Below are 22,201 nucleotides of genomic sequence, written 5' to 3'. Positions count from 1 at the left end.
GATTCACTTTGTCATGCAGCAGAAACTAACAGAACATTGTAAAGCAATTATACCCAATAGAGATGTTAATAAAATAAAATAAAATAAAATAAAATAAAATGAAAAAGAAAGCCCAACAAATAATTAAAAAAAAAAAGTTGGTGGGGCTTCCCTGGTGGTGCAGTGGTTGAGAGTCTGCCTGCCGATGCAGGGGACACGGGTTCATGCCCCAGTCCAGGAAGATCCCACATGCCGCGGAGCGGCTAGGCCCGTAAGCCATGGCTGCTGAGCCTGCGCGTCCGGAGCCTGTGCTCCGCAATGGGAGAGGTCACAACAGTGAGAGGCCTGCGAACTGCAAAAAAAAAAAAAAAAAAAAGTTGGTGACAACTCTAATATTAGAAATATAATTTTCCAATGTTTGGTATAGTCTGCTGTTTACTAGATAGTTATTGTTATGTGTCTAGAAGGAGATGCAGTGGCCAATTTATTTCTTTCGCTTTCCTTTGCAGGTCATTCTGTATCAAAGTGGACAGATGTTTGATGGTGCCCCCCGGTTCCATGGTAGGGTAGGATTTATAGGCACCATGCCAGCCACCAATGTCTCTATCTTCATTAACAACACCCAGCTATCAGATACAGGCACCTACCAGTGTTTGGTTAACAACCTTCCAGATAGAGGGGGCAGGAATATTGGGGTCACCGGTCTCACAGTTTTAGGTGAGTGACAGGAAAATGTTGCAGCTACCTTGGCTTTACTTACAAATTTACTCTCAAGCATATTTACTTCTGCCAGTTTTTCTGTACTCTCTTTCTGCTTGTGTCCTTTTCCTGTCCTCTCTCCTTTCAGCTCCATCTGGACTCTGCTTCTCCATGCTTCTTCCACATAGTCTCCCCACCCATTACTCCATTTCAGGTGGCTCTCGAAAGCTTACTTGTTAAATGACTTTTCCTCAAGGTGGAGAAAGGTGGTATAAAATACCATCAAAAGTGGCCTCTCACTTTTCCTAAGCTTTTCTAGGATAGGACTTATTGTTGAGAGCAAATTAAATCAAGAACAATTGATTATAAGCAGGGAGCAGGGGTTTTAGCACACGTGAGAAGAAATTTACTACTACTTCATATCTATGTAATGCTGAGTAGGCCCCTGACAGTTCTAAGCTTTTGCCTCTTGTCCTGGAAGAATTTTAATAATACTTCCTTTTACTCTCAAAAGTATCCTTGTTTGAACGAGAAATTATATGATCAGTTGGGTCTTAATACCGAGATCAAATAGATTTAGAGTCTTTCCCAAGGTTTTATAGACCATGAACAACAATAAAGTTTAGCTTAAAATTTAGGTCTCTGTACTCAAACCAGTATTCTTCCTATTACACCATACAGATAGACTATCTCATGCTAAATTAAATTCATTCTGAGCACATTTTATTTCTCACTTGTGCTGCTTCTGAAATAAAGCGCTGCCTCCTAAATGGGTACTTGTGGTAGAAGTGGCTAAATTCAGCTCATCTGGGGAGGATGAGAAGTGCTTAGAGAAGCCTGATGCTCTGGACTGTCCTCCATCCTACTGAAGTCTCAGAATCGACTCCAGGATTCCTTGGTACATTCTCCCCCTTTTCCCTTCCACTGTTGAGTCACTTGAAGATACCAGTGTTGGGGGTTCTTGCCGTTTTCCTTCTTTGGGCAAGAAAATGCTATAGCCCTGGCGCCTTGTTCTCCCAGTCTTCAAACAGAATAAGAAAACCAAGGACAAGTGGGAGATTTCTGTCCTAGAACTATTATTCATTCAGGTATATTAAAATTATATAGACTTTAAAGCACTCTGAGTACTGAATAAAGAGTACTGTTGGAATTTAACATTATTTTGACGCTTACACCTGTAGTTCAGGTAGTGAGCTTCCCACATGATCCACATTTATTTTCTCATTTTTTAAAGGAAGAAAAAAACCCTGTAATTTATCTTATAGTTAGTACTACCTTCAAATAATTATTTTGGCTTTCCCCTCATAGCCTCATGATGTCAATGTTTAAAGCAGTAAATTGAGATTGGTTTATCCCATCACAGCAGTTAAGATTCCCTGAGATTTTTCAGTCTTTCTACCTAACCCTTTCATTGTTCTCTCTTCCCCCACCCATTTTCTTTGCTGGTTCCTGTGTGTAGTGCATTCATTTTCCACTCATTCATTCATTTTTGCAAGGTTGAACACATTTATTAAAAAGTCATTAGCATTACAAGTGCATCATCACTTGTATTTAAACTCTACTGTATGCATTATCAAATATGAGAATCCAAGCCATGGGCTTAGTTTATATTTTTATTTGCTTGCTTTTTCACTATAAACTATCACCTTCTTCCTTTAGTATTCTTTTGTTTTTTGTAATTTTTTTGTTTCACATCCTTTGTATCCTTATCTGTATTAATGATTGTAAAATGTCCATTGCATTACTATCAAGTACTAGATATACTTGAACCTTGCTCTGACTCCTCCCACCATAAAACGGAAGTTGGTATACTGTTGGTGTGTCTGGTTTCGTTTGTAAAGTAACAAAGAACTATGGTAAGGTGGTCTTAGCCGAGAGTAGCCGGCAGGGTAAGTGGATGCTGTTCCTTGAGATATCTTCTTTACAAGGGGGCTCTTTCATCAATTAAAAATTTTTAATTGTAAAATATAACAAAATTTACCATCTTAGCCAATTTTTAAGTGAACAATTTAGTATATTCACATTGTTGTGCAACCAATCTCCGGAACTTTCTTCAACTTACAAAAATAAAATTCTGCTCATTAAATGACATTTCTCCCTCAGCTCAGCAGCTGGAAACCACTGTTCTATTTTCTTTTTCTATGAATTTGAGTACCCTAGGTGCTGCATATAAGTGGAATCATATATTATTTGTCTTCTTATAACTGAATTATTTCACTTAGCATGTTCTCAAGGTTCATCCATGTTGTAGCATGTGTCAGAGTTTCCTTATCAAGGTTAAATAATATTCCATTGTATGTATACACTATATTTTGTTTATCCTTCCATCCCTCTATGGACACTTGGGTTGTTTCCACCTTTCAGCTATTGTGAATAATGCTGCTCTGAACATGTGTGTATTCAGTAATGCTTTTAAAAGCAATATGTTGACATGAAGGATCTTAAGAATTCTTCGAATACTTCTTTGGAGGAAGAAGAGTGAAACTAAAGCCATAAGGTATCTTAAAAATATAATCAGAGGGTGTTGCCCCTTATACATATTTGCTCCCTGCCACCTGAAGTTGTAGGCCCTGCACCTATGGCCAAACTTGTGCATCGTACATACCATTCACTGGCTTTGCTCATGAGGTAGTCTTCTGATATGTGTCCCCAAAACAGTGTTACCTGAGGTTCTAGTACTGAACGTTGATGTCTCCTCTGTCATCACTTGACTCATGGTAAATGTATTCTTTATTGCTTACCCTTCCTATTATAGTTCCTCCTTCTGCCCCACACTGCCAAATACAAGGACCCCAGGATATTGGCAGCGATGTCATCCTGCTCTGTAGCTCAGAGGAAGGCACTCCTCGACCAACTTACCTTTGGGAGAAGCTAGACAGTAGCCTCCAACTACCCCCAACAGCCACTCAGGGTATGTACGGTGTTGCTTCGCCCATTTAATTCATTATCATGGAAAATTCTGACTCGCAGGCTCACAAAGTAATTGACTTTAATAGAGTTTGAAAAATAACACACTCTATTTGTAACTGCTGAAAAAGCTATCTGGATCGTTTTGTGTTTTTGACTTTAAAGAGAATTAAAGTATCTCCTTTCATCTTCGCAATGCTGCCTTTATGAAATATATCTTATCCAGTGGTAACTATATATGGAAAGTCTGTCTCTTTGTAGTGAAGACTTAAAATAGCTAATCGGTAGTTTCCTTGAATTGTTAACTGTAAGAAAATCCTTGAAGTTTATAACTGAGAATCTACTTCCTACTTCAGAAAAAACTGCCTAATTTAGTATGAGAAACATCAGCATGGTCATGAGAGGGTTAATCATCCTGTTTTCAGCCTCAAGTCTAATTAGAGGAGGAAGATGGGAAAGAGAACAGGAAAAGGCCTCAGATCGTGGGAGATCTAGGAGTTGATCACACCAGACAAGTAAAGATGGAGGAGGCATGAGTATCACCAATGGTTTTCTGCATGTAAATCCAGCTGCTTAAATTGATATTAAAGGAAACACCCTTGAAAAATTGAGGAAAATTTATGAAATGAGGGAAATTACAGAATTATATATGTAATTTCTATTTCAAGAGAATAAAATTTAGCAGTCTTGTGTGTTGCATGATCTCTAATACAGAGCATGTCTCTTCTAGCATTCTCAGGGCAGATTTACAAATCTTAACTTAAGGAATTGGCAGTTAATGGAGAGGTCCCAAACAACCTTAGTTATGCCTGATAAGTTTGAATCATATTTTTGGTATAGACCTGTCATGGAAAGGAAAGTCCTAAGTTGTATGGTGAAGTTAGACATTAAAGAACCAGGATCACCAGCCTCTTAAGAACTTTTAAGTTTCCTTTAAGAATCCCCACAGAAATTATTAATAGACCTTCCCATCACTTTTTAGTTAACTTAGCCCAGTATTATTTTTGAAAACTTCTTTTCAACATAATAACTTTTGGGTTACTCTAATAGTGATTACTGCAATGCTGTTGTTGCCTACTGATTTTTCATTGCTAGATGTTTTAGCCATACTGTGGGCTAAATAGTTTTTTGTGGTTTTTTTTGGTGGACTAATCTGTTAATATTACCATTGTAAGTGGCATGTTTAAATTAGCTCTTGTCTTGAAATCCTGAAAACTATATTCAAGTTCTAGATTTTCCAGTAACTATTTCTGTGACAGTTCACCTCTTTGTTGCCTTGTTGTAAAATAAGGCGATTTAACAATATCATCTCCAAGTTCCTCTGTATCAGCATTAAGATTCTATGATTTAAAAAAAAAGATGGCGCCCCAGTGAGAGCCAGGCAGGGAGAGAAAGTCAGAGACGGTGCCCACCAGGCAGCAAATCTAGCTAAGTGCTACATCGGATGCCTCCCTCTCAGGCCGAAGCTCCAGGACAAGCAGACCAGCCTCCCTGACACGAGGTCTGGACGACCAGTGACTGCTTTGCACTGGTCTCTGGAGCAGCATTGCCTTTGAAGATATGTATGTGTTGCTAACAAATGACTGACTCTGGACCTGCACAATGGAAGCCACAGGATGAACAACATACCTGAACAAGTCACACTATCAGTTTTGTTGGAGAGACCTTCAAGATGGCGGAGGAGTAAGAGGTGGAGATCACCTTCCTCCACACAAATACATCAGAAATACAACTACATGTGGAACAACTCCTACAGAACACCTACTGAACGCTGGCAAAAGACCTCAGACTTCCCAAAAGCCGTGTGACTGACAGAGTCCTGGTGCTCTGGCCGGATGTCACGCCTGTGCCTCTGAGGTGGGAAAGCCGAGTTCAGGACATTGGTCCACCAGAGACCTCCCTTCTCCACGTAATATCACACAGTGAAAGCTCTCCCAGGGATCTCCATCTCAACGCTAAGACCCAGCTCCTCTCAACAACCAGCAAGCTCCAGTGCTGGACACCCCTTGCCAGACAACTAACAAGACTAGAACACAGCCCCACCCATTAGCAGAGAGGCTGCCTAAAATCATAATAAGGTCACAGACACCGCAAAACACACCACCGGACATGGTCCTGCCCATGAGAAAGACAAGATCCAGCCTCATCCACCAGAACACAGGCACTAGTTCCCTCCACCAGGAAGCCTACACAACCCCCTGAACCAACTTTAGCCACTGGGGGCAGACACCAAAAACAATGGGAACTACGAACCTGCAGCCTGCGAAAAGGAGACCCCAAACACAGCAAGTTAAGCAAAATGAGAAGACAGAGAAACACACAGCAGATGAAGGAGCAAGGTATAAACCCACCTGACCAAACAAATGAAGAGGAAATAGGCAGTCACCTGAAAAAGAATTCAGAGTAATGATAGTAAAGATGATTCAAACTCTTGAAAATAGAATAGAGAAAATACAGGAAACGTTTAACAAGGACCTAGAAGAACTAAAGAGCAAACAAACAATGATGAACAACACAATAAATAATATTAAAAATTCTCTAGAAGGAATAAATAGCAGAATAACTGAGGCAGAAGAATGGATAAGTGACCTGGAAGATAAAGTAATGGAAATAACTACTGCAGAGCAGAATAAAGAAAAAAGAATGAAAAGAATTGAGGACAGTCTCAGAGACCTCTGGGACAACATTAAACGCATCAACATTCGAATTATAGGGGTTCCAGAAGAAGAAGAGAAAAAGAAAGGGACTGAGAAAATATTTGAAGATTATAGTTTAACACTTCCCTAATATGGGAAAGGAAATAGTCAATCAAGTCCAGGAAGCACAGAGAGTCCCATACCAGATAAATCCAAGGAGAAACACGCCAAGACACATATTAATCAAACTATCAAAAATTAAACACAAAGAGAAAACATTAAAAGCAACAAGGGAAAAACAGCAAATAACACACAAGGGAATCCCCATAAGGTTAACAGCTGATCTTTCAGCAGAAACTCTGCAAGCCAGAAGGGAGTGACAGGATGTATTTAAAGTGTTGAAAGGGAAAAACCTACAACCAAGATTACTCTACTCAGCAACGATCTCATTCAGATTCGACAGAGAAATTAAAACCTTTACAGACAAGCAAAAGCTAAGAGAATTCAGCACCACCAAACCAGCTTTACAACAAATGCTAAAGGAACTTCTCTAGGCACGAAACACAAGAGAAGAAAAAGACCTACAAAAACAAACCCAAAGCAATTAAGAAAATGGTAATAGGAACATACATATCAATAACTACCTTAAATGTAAATGGATTAAATGCTGCAACCAAAAGACATAGACTGGCAGAATGGATACAAAAACAAGACCCATATATATGCTGTCTACGACAGACCCACTTAAGACCTATGGACACATACAGACTGAAAGTGAGGGGATGGAAAAAGATATTCCATGCAAATGGAAATCAAAAGAAAGCTGGAATAGCAATTCTCATATCAGACAAAATAGACTTTAAAGCAAAGACAATTACAAGAGACAAAGAAGGACACTACATAATGTTCAAGGGATCAATCCAAGAAAAAGATATAACAATTATAAATATTTATGCACCCAACATAGGAGCACCTCAATACATAAGGCAAATGCTAACAGCCATAAAAGGGGAAATTGACAGTAACACAATCATGGTAGGGGACTTTAACACCCCACTTTCACCAATGGACAGATCATCCAAACTGAAAATAAATAAGGAAACACAAGCTTTAAATGATACATTAAACAAGATGGACTTAGTTGATATTTATAGGACATCCCATCCAAAAACAACAGAATACACTTTCTTCTCAAATGCTGATGGAACATTCTCCAGGATAGATCATATCTTGGGTCACAAATCAACCCTTAGTAAATTTAAGAAAATTGAAATCGTATCAAGTATCTTTTCTGACCACAACACTATGAGACTAGATATCAGTTACAGGAAAAAAATCTGTAAAAAATACAAACATATGGAGGCTAAACAATACACTACTTAATAACCAAGAGATCACTGAAGAACTCAAAGAGGAAATCAAAAAATACCTAGAAACAAATGACAAGGAAAACACGATGACCCAAAACCTATGGGATGCAGCAAAAGCAGTTTTAAGAGGGAAGTTTATAGCAATACAATCCTACCTTAAGAAACAAGAAACATCTCAAATAAACAACCTAACCTTGCACCTAAAGCAATCAGAGAAAGAATGACAAAAAAACCCAAAGTTAGCAGAAGGAGAGAAATCATGAAGATCAGATCAGAAATAAATGAAAAAGAAATGAAGGAAACGATAGCAACGATCAATAAAATTAAAAGCTGGTTCTTTGAGAAGATAAACAAAATTGATGAACCATAAGCCAGACTCATCAAGAAAAAAATGGAGAAGACTCAAATCAATAGAGTTAGAAATGAAAAAGGGGAAGTAACAACCGACACTGCAGAAATACAAGGATCATGAGAGATTACTACAAGCAACTATATGCCAATAAAATGGACAACCTGGAGGAAATGGACAAATTCTTATAAAAGCACATCCATCTGAGACTGAACTAGGAAGAAATAGAAAATATAAACAGACCAATCACAAGCACTGAAATTGAGACTTGGTTAAAAATCTTCCAACAAACAAAAGTCCAGGACCACATGGCTTCACAGGCGAATTCTATCTAACATTTAGAGAAGAGCTAACACCCATCCTCTCAAACTCTTCCAGAATATAGCAGAAGGAGGAACACTCCCAAACTCATTCTTTGAGGCCAGCATCACCCTGATACCAAAACCAGACAAAGATGTCACAAAGGAAGAAAACTACAGGCAAATATCACTGATGAACATAGATGTAAAAATCCTCAACAAAATACTAGCAAACAGAATCCAACAACACATTAAAAGGATCATACACTATGATCAAGTGGGGTTTATCCCAGGAATGCAAGGATTCTTCAATATATGCAAATCAATCAATGTGATACACCATATTAACAAATAGAAGGATATGAACCGTATGATCATCTCAATAGATGCAGAAAATGCTTTCGACAAAATTCAGCACCCATTTATGATAAAAACTCTCCAGAAAGTAGGCATAGAGGGAACTTGCCTCAACATAATAAAGGCCATATATGACAAACCCACAGCCAACATCATTCTGAATGGTGAAAAACTGAAAGCACTTCCTCTAAGATCAGGAAAAAGACAAGGTTGTCCACTCTCACCACTATTATTCAACATAGTTTTGGAAGTTTTAGCCACAGCAATCAGAGAAGAAAAAGAAATAAAAGGAATCCAAATTGGGAAAGAAGAAGTAAAGCTGTCACTGTTTGCAGATGACATGATACTATACATAGAGACTCCTAAAGATGCTACCAGAAAACTACTAGAGCTAATCAACGAATTTGGTAAAGTAGCAGGATACAAAATTAATGCAGAAATCTCTTGCATTCCTATACACTAATGATGAAAAATCTGAAAGAGCAATTAAGGAAACACTCCCATTTAGCATTGCAACAAAAAGAATAAAATACCTAGGAATAAACCTACCTAAGGAGACAAAAGACTTGTGTGCAGAAAACTATGACACTGATGAAAGAAATTAAAGATTATACAAACAGATGGAGAGATACACCACATTCTTGTATTGGAAGAATCCAAGTCATTGTGAAAATGACTGTACTACCCAAAGCAATCTACAGATTCAGTGCAATCCCTATCAAACTACCAATGGCATTTTTCACAGAACTAGAACAAAAAATTTCAGTTTCACAACTGCTGCGGCTGGCAGTTGTGCATCATGAAAGATGAGCCAGAAGAGGCGAAGCTAATTTTGCATGATGCTCTTCATCTTGCCTATAAGAGTGATAACAAGACGGCCATCACTTACATTTATGATTTGATGGCCAGCTTATCATTTTTACGGGGTCAGCTTGAAAATGCGGAAAAACTTTTTAGAGCAACAATGAGTTACTTGCTTGGAGGGGCCATGCAACAGGAAGACAATGCAATAATAGAAATCTCTCTAAAGCTGGCCACTATTTATACTGCTCAGAATAGAGAGGAATTGGTTCTTGCTGGCTATAATTCTGCATTTCAGCTCTAGAGGAAAAAATTGAAAGAGAAAACGAATTATCAGAAGACACTTTGTCAGTGTAAGAGAAAGCCAACGCCCATCTCCTCTTGGGCATGTGCCTAGACACCTATGCCCGCTACCTTCTGTTCTCCAAGCAGCCATCACAGGCACAAAGGATGTATGAAGAAGCTTTACAGATCTCTGAAGAAATACTAGGAGAAAGACACCCACAGACCATCGTGCTGCTGAGTGACCTGGCTACCACCCTGGATGCACAGGGCCGCTCTGATGAGGCCTGTGTTCACGCACAGAGGGCGTCAGACCTGGCGAGACAGGTGGAGCACCCTGAGCTCCAAGTGCTGCTCAGTAATCTGGCTGCAGCCCTGATGCACAGAGCATGATATGCACAAGCGGAAGAGATCTACTAGGAAGCACTGAAGCGAGCAAAGCTAAAAAGAGATGAGGTTTCTGCACAGCACATCAGGGAAGAGCTGGCTGAGATGTCAAGAAAAAGGAGACCTTTGTTGTAGCCTTACCAAGCTCTAGACCCCTTTTTGTTGTAGGGAACGCCTAGTAACACCTCTTATTCCAGTCCCAGTGGCACCATAATCATTGGCTTAAATCCTTTGTCCTTGATACTCAAGTCCCCTCAACTTAGCCTTGGTGGAGGACAAGCTGTATACACTGTATACACGGTCACTTCTGTTGTGCAAAGAAAACTTTGACTCCCACCTGATACTGCTTCTAAGGACAGGTGTCAGTTGTTGCTTTCCATTGTAACATGGTTGGTTAGGTGCTGTCCATGCTGGTCCGAGTATAGCTCTAGATTAAGAGACGCCAGTTTCCCTCTGGGGTAGAGTCTGGTATTTCAGCCAGGCATCTCTCCCATAAGATTTCTGTCCACCGATTTGCTGCCTTCTCTTATTTTATCAATACCTGGCAGACCAGAGCTACCGGTCTCATGGCAAAGGGGGATGACAGTGAGTTATTTTCTCTTATCATCTATCTCCTGAAGCCCAGTGTGGGATTTAATGCATACAAAAGTAATATCTTGGCCTGCCACCAGCATCCAGCATGAAGTTTTAAAGTGGGATTAGGCACTTGAAAGTATAGTGCCCATTTGATTATAAATAAAAGTGAACTGTATGTTTTTGTATGTATCTGGTTATATACAACTATGAAAAAAGGAGGGCAAGGAATGACGACCTCCTGCATCCCTGCCCTCTGAGCATTCACTCCTCTGCATCCAGTCACAGGTGTCCCCAAACCCTCTGACTCCGAGTGGGGCCCTATAGGTGTAGTGTTGAAAGCTTCCCAGTCACTCTGATGTGTCCTACTGGTGCTGTAGAAGAACCAGTGCCCTGGACCCTAGCTCTGGCTTTTGGAGTTTGGGTCTTAGTATCTTCGTGTGTAGTGAGATTGTCTCTTAGCCCTGGGAGAATGCATTTGGTGGATGACCTTGCCTGGATAGGCTGCTATGTTGAGAGCTTTATCACACTGCCTCAGAGTGTGTAAAGTACACAACACAGGGGGCATCGATGATGTTTTCACCCCAGCAGTTCTGCAGTTCTTCTAGGTACCATGAAGGAACCCTGTTGTTGCTGATATGCCTTTGCGGGGGGTGGGGGTGGGCAGGATAAACTGAAGTTTGGGTTCCTATGTACATACTGGGAGAACCCTTTCATAATAAACTAGACACTCTGCAATAAAATAAATAAATAAATAAAATAAAATAAAATTATATTGCAATAAAAGTTACCAAAAAGTTGTCCTCATATAGTTTACATGTGGATACTAGATATTGAGTAAATTTAGAACTAGCATCCTGTGGAGGTATACTTTGATTTTATACAGAGGAATAATACAGTGGATTTAGCATTGTTCTTTTGGTATATAAAACTTTGAATTCTAAAATAAGTGAAAACTATGTTTGATGGATATTATCTGAAGCAAAATATAGCAGTCTGGGCAGTGTTTCATTAGGCCTGTATAGTTGGCCCAGGTCCCATTAAGTGGAAACATAATGCATGAGACAGTTCATCAGCCTCTGCATCAGTGGGTTCTCAACTGGGGACAGTTTAATTTGGCAGTGTCTGGAGACATTTTCGGTTGTCACAGCTGGGAGGAAGGTGCTACTGGCAGCTAGTAGGTAGAGGCCAGGGATGCTGCTGAACATCGTATATGCACAGGTCAGCCCCCACAATAAAGAATTATCCAGCCCCAAATGTCAACAAGTGAATTAAATTAATAGATTTTTCAAACATTGAAACACCCTTGCATTTCTGGAATAAAGTCTGTTTGTGATTAGTTTTTAATAAATTGCTAATACGCAGTATGCCAATTTTTTTTTTTTTTTTTTTTTTTTTTTGCGGTACGCGGGCCTCTCACTGTTGTGGCCTCTCCTGTTGTGGAGCACAGGCTCCGGACGTGCAGGCTCAGCGGCCATGGCTCACGGGCCCAGCCGCTCCGCGGCATGTGGGATCTTCCCAGACCGGGGCACAAACCCGTGTCCCCTGCATCGGTAGGCGAACTTTCAACCACTGCACCACCAGGGGAGCCCAATATGCTAATATTTTAATAGAACTTTCTCATCTGTGATCATAAGTGAGAATGGCCCATATTTTTCTGTCTTGTGTTATCCTTGGTTGAGCTTTAGTATCAGATGATAAAATGAGTTGGGCAGTTCTTCCTCTTTTTCTGTTCTCTGAAACACTACGAATAAGACAGAGTTGTTTTAGGACAAAGAAGACAGTGTGTTTGGCATGGAGTAAGCAAGGCAGAGAATAGTAGGAGCTATTTTGTCCACTTACAGGTGCTACAATGGGGGTATGTATACATATATATTTCTTAAAATTTATATTTGTTAATCATATTATTCAAATACTTTATATCTTTACCAGTATTTTATTTGTTTCAGCTAGTATTTTATGTGAGAGATTTGTTTAAAAATCACATATTAGGATTGTGGATTTGTCAATTGTGCCTTCTTTTTTTTAACCTATCCTGGGCCTCTGTTGCTCATAGGTTGTTGTATCTCACTGATTCTCTATGCTTAATATGCATTTTTGTGTTATTTTAACTGATATTAAAACCCCTGTAGTGGCTTTCTTTGGTTAATTCTTACTGTTATGTTTCTCTTTTATGGTTCATTTACTTTTGGATTTCCATGCTTTATGTTTTAGGTGTATCTCTTGTAAACAGTATGTCTGGATCTAGTTTGGTTTCCAGTCTACAATCTGAGAACATTTTTCCTTTGATTGAGTCCATTTACATTAATTTTGATAATGGATATACTTAAGTTAATTTCTGATACCATATTTTATGTTTTTTATTTACCTAGCTTTTTCTTTTACACCCTATCCCATACCTTCTACTGCTTATTTCAATGTTCTTTATAAATTATGCATTTTTCCTTCATGGTTCCTAAGAGATCTTCTGTTGTCCTTATCCTTTCATAATTTAGTGCAGCGAAAAGGGATGATTAACTCTCCTGCTTGCTTGAGAACTCTGTGCAGAACCTGGTACGGAGATCATAGATGGAACATCTTAACTATCACTGTAGTCCAAGACTATCATGTTACAAGGGAGGAGACTGAGGCCCAGAGAGGATACCAGGTTTGCCCAAAGTCCACTGATAGAAAGCACTCCCATTCTCCTGCCAGGCTGGGCAGCCTCAGGAATCTTGATTCTCCTTCTTGAACTCCCACTCTGTTTCCCTTCCCAGTGAGAGTGTGTCCATTTTTCTCTCATGGGGAGCAGAAAAGTCTTCAGCCACTTAATTTGCCCAATAAACAGGGGCTTATTTCTTCTTCATCGAGATGTTATTCTGACCAAAGATAAGATTTCCCCTTTGTTTTGCCCTCAGACATAAAGAAGCTAGTCCTATGCAGTGTTCATTACTCCCTCTTCTGAAAAAATTAAATATGAGCAATTATCATAACTGTATTCATTTGTTAATACATTCATCCATTCTTTTAGTGTGTGTGTGTGTGTGTGTGTGTGTGTGTGTGTGTGTGTACACATACACAGACACAACACTTATTCTGTGCAACTGCTTTAGGGTAGAGTGTTGGGGAAGGTAAAGGAATATAAAAATAAAGAGATATATCTCCATTCTAGAGTTCACTGTCTAATGGGGGAGTCCAATATAAAGAGATAACTACAGTGCTATGTATTTAATGCTATAAAAGTGTTTATAGTGCTATAAAGTTAAAATGATAGAAGTATTAATTCTCCCTGAAGAGGTTAGGAAGGACTTTATAGGGAATGAAATTCCTGAGAAGAAAAGGATCTTAAGGGATGAGTAGATGTTTTACCAGGTAAAAGTGGTTATTATCAATAGAGAGAACCATGCATGCAAAATCTTACAAGCATAAAAGTTTGACCTTTTTTTGAAGTATAGTTGATTTACAATGTTATATTAGTTTCAGATATACAACATAGTGATTCAATATTTTTATAGATTATACTCCATTTAAAGTTATTGTAAAATATTGGCTATATTTCCTGTGTTATACATTACATCATTATATCTTATTTTTTTTTATACCTTGTAGTTTGTACCTCTTAATTCCCTTCCCCTTCCTTGACCCTCCACCAACCACTTTCCCCACTGTTAACCCCTAGTTTGCTCTCTGTATCTCTGAGTCTGTTTTGTTATGTTCATTCATTTGTTTTATTTTTTAGATTCCATATATAAGTGAAAGCATACAGGTTTTGTCTTTCTCTGTCTGACTTACCTCACTGAACAATACCCTCCAGGCCCATCCATGTTGTTGCAAATGGCACAATTTCAATCTTTTTTATGGATGAGTATTCCTGTGTGTGTGTGTGTGTGTGTGTGTGTATTCCCCCCGCCACATCTTCTTTATCCTTTCATCTGTTGATGGACATTTAGGTTGCTTCCATATTTTGGCTATTGTAAATAATGCTGCTATGAACATTAGGTTGCATACATCTTTTTGAATTTATGTTTTCATTTTCTTTGGATATATACCCAGCAGTGGAGTTGCTGGATCATATGGAAGTTCTATTTTCAGTTTCTTTGAAAAACCTCCATGCTGTTATGCATAGTGGGTATAAAAATTTACATTCCCACTGACAGTGTATGTTCCCTTTTCTCTATATCCTTGCCAACATTTATTATTTGTTGTCTTTTTTACAGTAGCAATTCTGACAGTGTGAAGTGATAGCTCGTTATGCTTTCAATTTGCATTTCCCTGATGACTAGCAATGTTGAACATATTTTCATATGTCTGTTGGCCATCTGTATGTCTTCTTTGGAAAAATGTCTAGTCAGGTCTTCTGCCCAATTTTTAACCAGGTTCTTTGCTTTTTAGATATTGAGGTGTATGAACTGTTTATGTATCTTGGATATTAATCCATTACCAGACATGTCATTTTCAAATATCTTCTCCCATTCAGTAGGTTATTTTTTTCATTTTGTATGGGGTTTCCTTCACTTTGTAAAAGCCTTTAAGCTTAATTAGATTCCATTTGTTTATTATTGCTTTTGCTTCCCTTGCCTAAAGAAACAGGTCCAAAAATATTGGTAACACTTATGTGAAAGAGTGTATTGCCTATGTTTTTTTCTAGGAGTTTTATAGTTTTCAATCTTACATTTAAGTCTTTAATCCACTTTGAATTTATTTTTGTATGTGGTGTGAGAAAATGTTCTAATTTCATCTTTTTACAGGTAGCTGTTCAGTTTTCCCAACACCATTCATTGAAGAGACTGACTGTTCCCATTGTATATTTTTGCCTCCTTTCTTGTAGATTAACTGACCCGTGTGTGCGTGAGTTTATTTCTGGACTCTCTATTCTGTTTCATTGATCTATGTGTCTGTTTTTTGTAACATACTGTTTTGATTACTGTAGCTTTGTAGTATATTCTGAAGTCAGGGAGGATTATACCTCCAGCTTTGTTTTTTTTTTTCCCCCCTGAAGATTGCTTTGGATATTAGGGGGTCTTTGGCAGTTCCATATGAATCTTAGGATCATTTGTTTTAGTTCTGTGAAAAATGTCATGGGTATTTTGATAGGGATTGCATTAAATCTGTAGATTGCTTTGGGTAGTATGGACATTTTAACAATATTAGTTCTTCCAATCCATGAACACAGGCTATCTTTCCATATCTTTGTATCATCTTCAGTTTTCTTCATCAGTGTGTTATAGTTCTCTAAGTATAGGCCTTTCATCTCCTTGGTTAAATTTATTCCTAGGTATTTTATTCTTTTTGATATGATTGTAAATGGGATTCTTTCTTGTATTCCCTTTCTGATAGTTTATTATTGATGTATAGAAAAGAAGCAGATCTCTGTATATTGGTATTATATCATGCAACTTGATTAAATTCATTTATCAGTTTTAATAGTTTTTTGGTGGAGAATTTAGGGCTTTCTATATATAGCATTGTGTCATCTGCAAATAGTGACAGTTTTACTTCTTCCCTTTTTAAATTTTTATTATCTGATTGCTGTGGTTAGGACTTCCAATGTTGTGTTAAATAGAAATAGCGAGAATGGACATGCTTGTCTTGTTCCTGATTTTAGAGGAAAAACTTTCAGGTTTTCTCCATTGAGTATGTTGTTAGCTGTGGGTTTGTCATAAATGGCCTTTATTATTTTGAGATATGTTCTTTTATACCAACTATGTTGAGAGTTTTTTGTCATGAATGGGTGTTGAATTTCGTCAGATGCTTTTTCTGCATCTATGTAAATGATCATGTGATTTTTATCCTTCCTTTTGTTAATGTGGTATATCACATTGACTGATTTGTGGATACTGAACCATCCTTGCATCCCTGGAATAAATCCCATTTGATCAAGGTGTATGATTCTTTTTATATACTGTTGAATTTGGTTTGCTGATATTTTGTTGAGGGTTTTTGCATCTTTGTTCTTCAGAAATATTGACCTGTAATTTTTAGGGTAGTATTGTTATCTAGTTTTGGTATCAGGGTGACGGTGGCCTCATAGAATGAATTTAGGAGTGTTCCTTCCTCTTTAATTTTTGGAATAGTATAAGATGGATAGGTATGAACTCTTCTGTATATGTTTGGTAGAATTTCCCTGTGAAGCTATCTAGTCCTGGACTTTTCTTTGTTGGGAGGTTTTTTTTTTTTTTTTAATTACTGATTCGTTTTCAATACTAGTAATCAGTTTGTTCAGGTTATCTATTTCTTCCTGATTCAATCTTGGAAGATTGTATGTTTCTAGGAATTTATCCATCCCTTCTAGTTCGACCAATTTGTTGGCATATAACTGTTCATAGTATTCTCTTATGATTGTTTATATTTCTGTGATATCAGTTGTAATTTATTCTCTTTCATTTCTTATTTTGCTTATTTGTGTCCTCTTTCTTTTTTTCTCAATGAGCCTGGCAAAAAGCTTATTAATTTTGCTTATCTTTTTGAAAAACTAGCTCTTGGTTTCACTGATCTTTTCTTTTCTTTTGGTCTCATTTATTTATTTCCACTCTGATCTTTTCCTTCCTTTTTCTGACTTTGTTTTTTTTTTCCTCTCATTTCTTTAGGTGGTAGGTTAGGTTGTTTATTTGAGATTTTTCTTGTTTCTTGAAGAAGGCCTGTATTGCTATAAACTTACCCCAGTAGACCTGCTTTTGCTACATCCCATAAATTTTGGAAAATTGTGTTTTTATTTTCATTTGTCTCAAGGTATTTTCTGATTTCCTCTTTGATTTCTTCATTGACCCATTAGTTTTTTGGTAACATGTTGTTTAGTCTCTATGTGTTTGTGTTTCTCCTATTTTTCTTCCTATAATTGATTTCTAGTTTCATACAATTATGGTTGGAAAATATGTTTGATATAATTTATATCCCTCTTAATTTTGTTGAGACTTGTTTTGTGGCCTAATAATTGATCTATCCTGGAGAACATTCCACGTGCATTTGAAAAGAATATGCATTCTTTTGTTTTGTACGTAATGTCCTATAGATATCTATTAAGTCCATCTGGTCTACTGTGTCATTTAAGGCCACTGTTTCTTTATTGATTTTCTGTCTGGATGATCTATCCATTGATGTAAGTGAGGTGTTAATGTCCCTTACTATTATTGTATTATTGTCAATTTCTTCCTTTATATCTATTAACATTTGCTTTATATATTTTGGTGTTCCTATATTATGTGCATATATGTTAATGAATTTTATATCCTCTTCTTTATATAATGACCTTTTTATCTTTTTTTATAGACTTTATTTTAAAGTCTACTTTGTCTGATATGAGTGTTGCTACCCCAGCTTTCTTATTGTTTCCATTTGCATGGAATATCTTTTTCCTTTCTCCCACTTCTAGTCTATGTGGGTTTTAGCACTGTGAGTCTCTTGTAGGCAGCATATAGATGGGTCTTGTTTGTTTTATCTGATCAGTCACCCTATGTCTTTTGACTGGCGCATTTAGTCCATTGACATTTAAAGTGCTTATTGATAGGTAAGTACTTATTGCCATTTTATTACTTGTTTTCTGGTTGTTTTTGTAGTTCTTCCCTGTTCTTCTTCTTTTAGTCTCTTGCCTTGTGGTTTGGTGATTTTCTTTAGTGTTATGTTTGTGTTTCTTTCTCTGTAGTTTTTGTGTACCTGTTGTAGGTTTTTGATTTGCTCTTACCGTGGAGTTCATACATGTTGACCTATAATTATATTTGCTTGTTTTAAACTGATAGTCACTTAAGTTTAAGCACATTCTAAAAGTACTACATTTTTATTCCTCTCCCCCACATTTTCTGTCTTTGATGTCATATTTTATATCTTTGTGTCAATCCCTTAACTGTTTATTGTAGTTAAAGTTGACTTTACAATTTTTGTCTTTTAACCTTTGTGCTCACTTGCTTAACTGGTTGATTCTCAGCCTTTCCTATATATTTGCTTTTACTAGTGGGATTTTTCCCTTCCTATAATTTCTTATTTCTTGTTGTAGCCTTTTTTACTTAAAGAAGACCCTCTAATGCTTCTTGTAAGGTCAGCTTAGTATTGATGATCTCTCAGTTTTTGCTTGTTTGAGGAGCTTTGTATCTCTCCTTCAATTGTAAATGATAATCTTGCAGGGTAGAGTGTCCTAGGTTGTAGGTTTTCTCCCTTTCAGCACTTTGAATATATCATGCCGCTCCCTTCTGGCCTGCAAAGTTTCTGCAGAAAAATCAGCTGATAGCTTTATATTGGTTCCCTTGTATGTGACTCTTGGTTTTTCTCTTGCTGCTTTTAAAATTCTCTCTTTATCTTTAACTTTTGCCATTTTAATTCTTGGTGTGAGTCTCTTTGGGTTCATCTTGTTTGGGACTCTCTGTGCTTCCTGGACCTGTATATCTGTTTCCTTTTTCAAGTTCAGGAAGTTTTCAACCATAATTTCATCGAATACATTTTCTACTTCTTTCTCTCTCTCTCTTCTCTTTCTAGGACTCCTATAATGCAAATGTTAGTACACTTATGTTGTCCTCGAGGTCCTTTAAACTATTCTCATTTTTTAGATCTGTTTTTCTTTTTGCTGTTCTGATTGGGTGATTTCCATTATTCTATCTTTCAGATCACTTGTGCATTCTTCTGTATCACTTTATCTGCTGTTAATTCCCTCTACTGTATTTTTCATTTCACTTACTATATTCTTCTGCTGTGTCTGGTTCTTTTTTATGTTTTCTAGTTCTCTATTAAAGTTCTCACTGTGTTCATGTATTATTTTCCCAAGTTCAGTTGTTATTCTCATTACCATTGCTTCAAACTGTTTATCAGGTAAATTACTTATCTCTGTTTTATTAGGGTTTTGTCAAGGTTTTTTGTTTTTTTTTGTTTGAAACATATTCCTTCCTCTTCTTATTTTGTTTAACTTGCTCTGACTCTGTGAAATTAGGTGAAACAGTTACCTTTCCCAGTCTTGAAGGTGTGTCCTTGTGTGGGAATGTCCCTATGCAGTCTGCATGTGCCCAGGGGCTTTGGTGGGAGAACTGGATCTGAAATGAGCATGGGCTGTGTCTTCACCTGGGGTGTGCTGGCAGCTACCACCTTGAAGGGTGGTAGGGCTGGAGATGGAGGGGCTAGAGCTGGAGCCAGGTGTGAGTTGGAGCTTCTCCTGTGCTCAGTGGCCATCACCACCCTATCAGGGGGTGGGATTGGGGACATAGGGGTTGGAGCAGGACCTCTGAGGGAATTGGATTTCTCCCAGGTGTGATGACATTCTGAACCTTGGTTTGGGGTATGGCCAGGACCTGAGGATTTGGGGTTGTACTTCTATGCTGCTTTCACTTTTTCCCCAGTGTGTGCACCTGGGTTAGAGGCTAGGTCGGGGCCAGAGGGGTTGGTTCCACACTGCTGGGCTGGCTCCCTCCCCAGTATGTGTAGAGACATGTGCTCAGGGGATGGCTGTTTCTGCCCTGGAGTTAGCCATTCACCCTTCTGAGAGTGTGCACCAAAGCGTGCACTGGCCATGGCTGCCTTTGCTCTGGTCAGAGGCAGGGCTGGGGTCAGACCAAGTTCTCTTCTCTCAAAGTGTGTGCACACTTGTTGGCAACAGCAGCCTCCACCTTAGTGGAGAGCAGATTTGGAACAAGAGCGGCTGGAGCAGGTTGCCATTGCCGGATGGGGGCATGCCAGGGTGGTCCTGGCAGGCTGGGCAGAGTTCCACACAGTTTCCAGTCTGCTGCTTCTGTGCTGCGACTGACAGCAAGCAGGTCTGTGCATGTACTCTTCAAGAGTGTAGTCTTGGTTTCTTACAGCCCTCCAGTAAGCCACGTTGGTTTTCAGACCACCAAGGGGGCTTGTCTTCCTAGTGCTGGACCCCAGGGCTGGGCTGCCTAATATGTGGCTCAGACCCCTCGCTCCCCAGGGAGCATCCTCAAGCCTGTGATATCCCCTCCTCTTCTGTGTCCCCCTCCAGAGGTGGGGGTCCCAACCAGATCGCTTCTCCTCCCTTACTACCAGACTCTGTGTGGATCTTCCTTTACAGCCTTGGTTGCAGAAGAGCCATCCTGCTGGTCCCCAGGTTGATTTCAGTGAGATTTGTTCTCTGTATAGTTGCAGCTTTGATGTATTCATGAGGGAGATGAGCCCAGTCCTCCTACTCTACCATCTTGATCCCACACACACTAAAAGTTTTGACATTTTAAAGTGAGAAGAATTATGATTAAAGATTCACAAAGGTTTGACCTTTGATCGTGAATAAAGATTCATGACCTGACATAAAGATTCATGAAGGTTTGACCAGAGAGGAGGTTGGCAAGTTCAGGTCCAGAGTGTGAGAGTCATTGTATAGCATTCAAAGAATTTGGGTGTTGTCCTTGAGACTGTGGATATTGACTGGCCTTTTTATAAAGCCAGAGAAGATACCTAGATCTGCATTTTAGAAACAGCCTCAGCAAACAGGATGAGAGATTGGCAGCCAGGTCACAGATGGGAGGCTTTGATCATAGCTCCATCAAGAACTGAGGAGGGGGCTTCCCTGGTGGCGCAGTGGTTGAGGGTCCGCCTACCGATGCAGGGGACACGGGTTCGTGCCCCGGTCCGGGAGGATCCCACGTGCCGCGGAGCGGCTGGGCCCGTGAGCCATGGCCGCTGAGCCTGCGCGTCCGGAGCCTGTGCTCTGCAACAGGAGAGGCCACAGCAGTGAGAGGCCTGCGTACCGCAAAAAAAAAAAAAAAAAGAAATGAAGAGGGCCTGAACTAAGGACCTGCTCATCAGGATGGAGAATGGATAGAGGCAGGGTGGGATTCGAGAAAGATGGAAGGCAGAAATCAACAAGACATGGAGCTTGATGATACACTGGGACTCAGAGAAGAGTCAAAGTTAACTGAGATTTCTGTCTTAAGCTATTGAATGAACAGTAACTATTAACTCAGAGAAGATATACTTAGAGTTTTGCTTGAGGGAAGCAGTGAGGTAGTGGTCCTCTGAGACCTCTAGATGGGGACTGAAATAATGATAATGGTAACAGGTGATGTTTCTTGAGCACTAAGCACCATTCTCCTTTGATAATTAAATCTTAACAATCAACATAGAGACATCTTGATCTGAAAGAATCTACTGATGTCAAGTTAAAAGCAAGACTGCTCAGAGTCAGCATTTCTGGGAACCTAGACCGAAATATGTAGGAGAAAAGTAGTCACAAGCTAATCAGTTAGTCTTAATTGTAGCTGTTGCCATGTTGTAAGTGTGTGTTCCTGACCCGTCTGTTGCCAGTGATGAGCCATTGTATTTTATACAAATGCCATGAGTGGTATTCCAATAAATAACAGATTTAAAAGTAAAATAAATCCTTAGCTTAGTATTTTGATGTGTGATTCTATGCAGTGTTATTAATACCAAGGAGATATAAATCTTGCATTATTCAAATATTGCCCAGTAATGTCCACTGGTGTTTTCTAGTGTTTGAGTATTTGCTGTAGATTACAGTTCTTTGAAAATAATAGCAGAAATGCAAAGAGAAGTAGATGGAAATGTTGCTGTAGAATACACTGACATGAAATCAGAAATGGATTTAAAATCTGAATTGGCAAAAGTAATACCTATTTCAATGACAAAATGAAAATC

General features: G+C 38.7%; 1 protein-coding gene and 1 pseudogene across 1 annotated transcript in view; both read left to right on the top strand.

Moving 5' to 3' along the window:
• The window catches only part of IGSF11 (immunoglobulin superfamily member 11), a 137,632-nt gene that overhangs the window by 105,801 nt on the left and 9,630 nt on the right, over positions 1 to 22,201 (top strand). The window contains exons 4-5 of the mRNA XM_027105287.1: positions 489 to 696; positions 3,434 to 3,589. Of these exons, the coding sequence (XP_026961088.1) occupies positions 489 to 696; positions 3,434 to 3,589 (364 nt within the window). The remainder of the gene's footprint in view (positions 1 to 488; positions 697 to 3,433; positions 3,590 to 22,201) is intronic.
• Positions 9,361 to 10,201, top strand: LOC113622044 (tetratricopeptide repeat protein 19, mitochondrial-like; annotated as a pseudogene).

Source organism: Aethalodelphis obliquidens, unplaced genomic scaffold (genome assembly GCF_003676395.1).
Source record: "Aethalodelphis obliquidens isolate GAN/ISIS:26980383/991018 unplaced genomic scaffold, ASM367639v1 scaffold1, whole genome shotgun sequence".
Lineage (NCBI taxonomy): Eukaryota > Metazoa > Chordata > Mammalia > Artiodactyla > Delphinidae > Aethalodelphis > Aethalodelphis obliquidens.
This window is presented reverse-complemented; position numbering and strand designations above follow the sequence as displayed.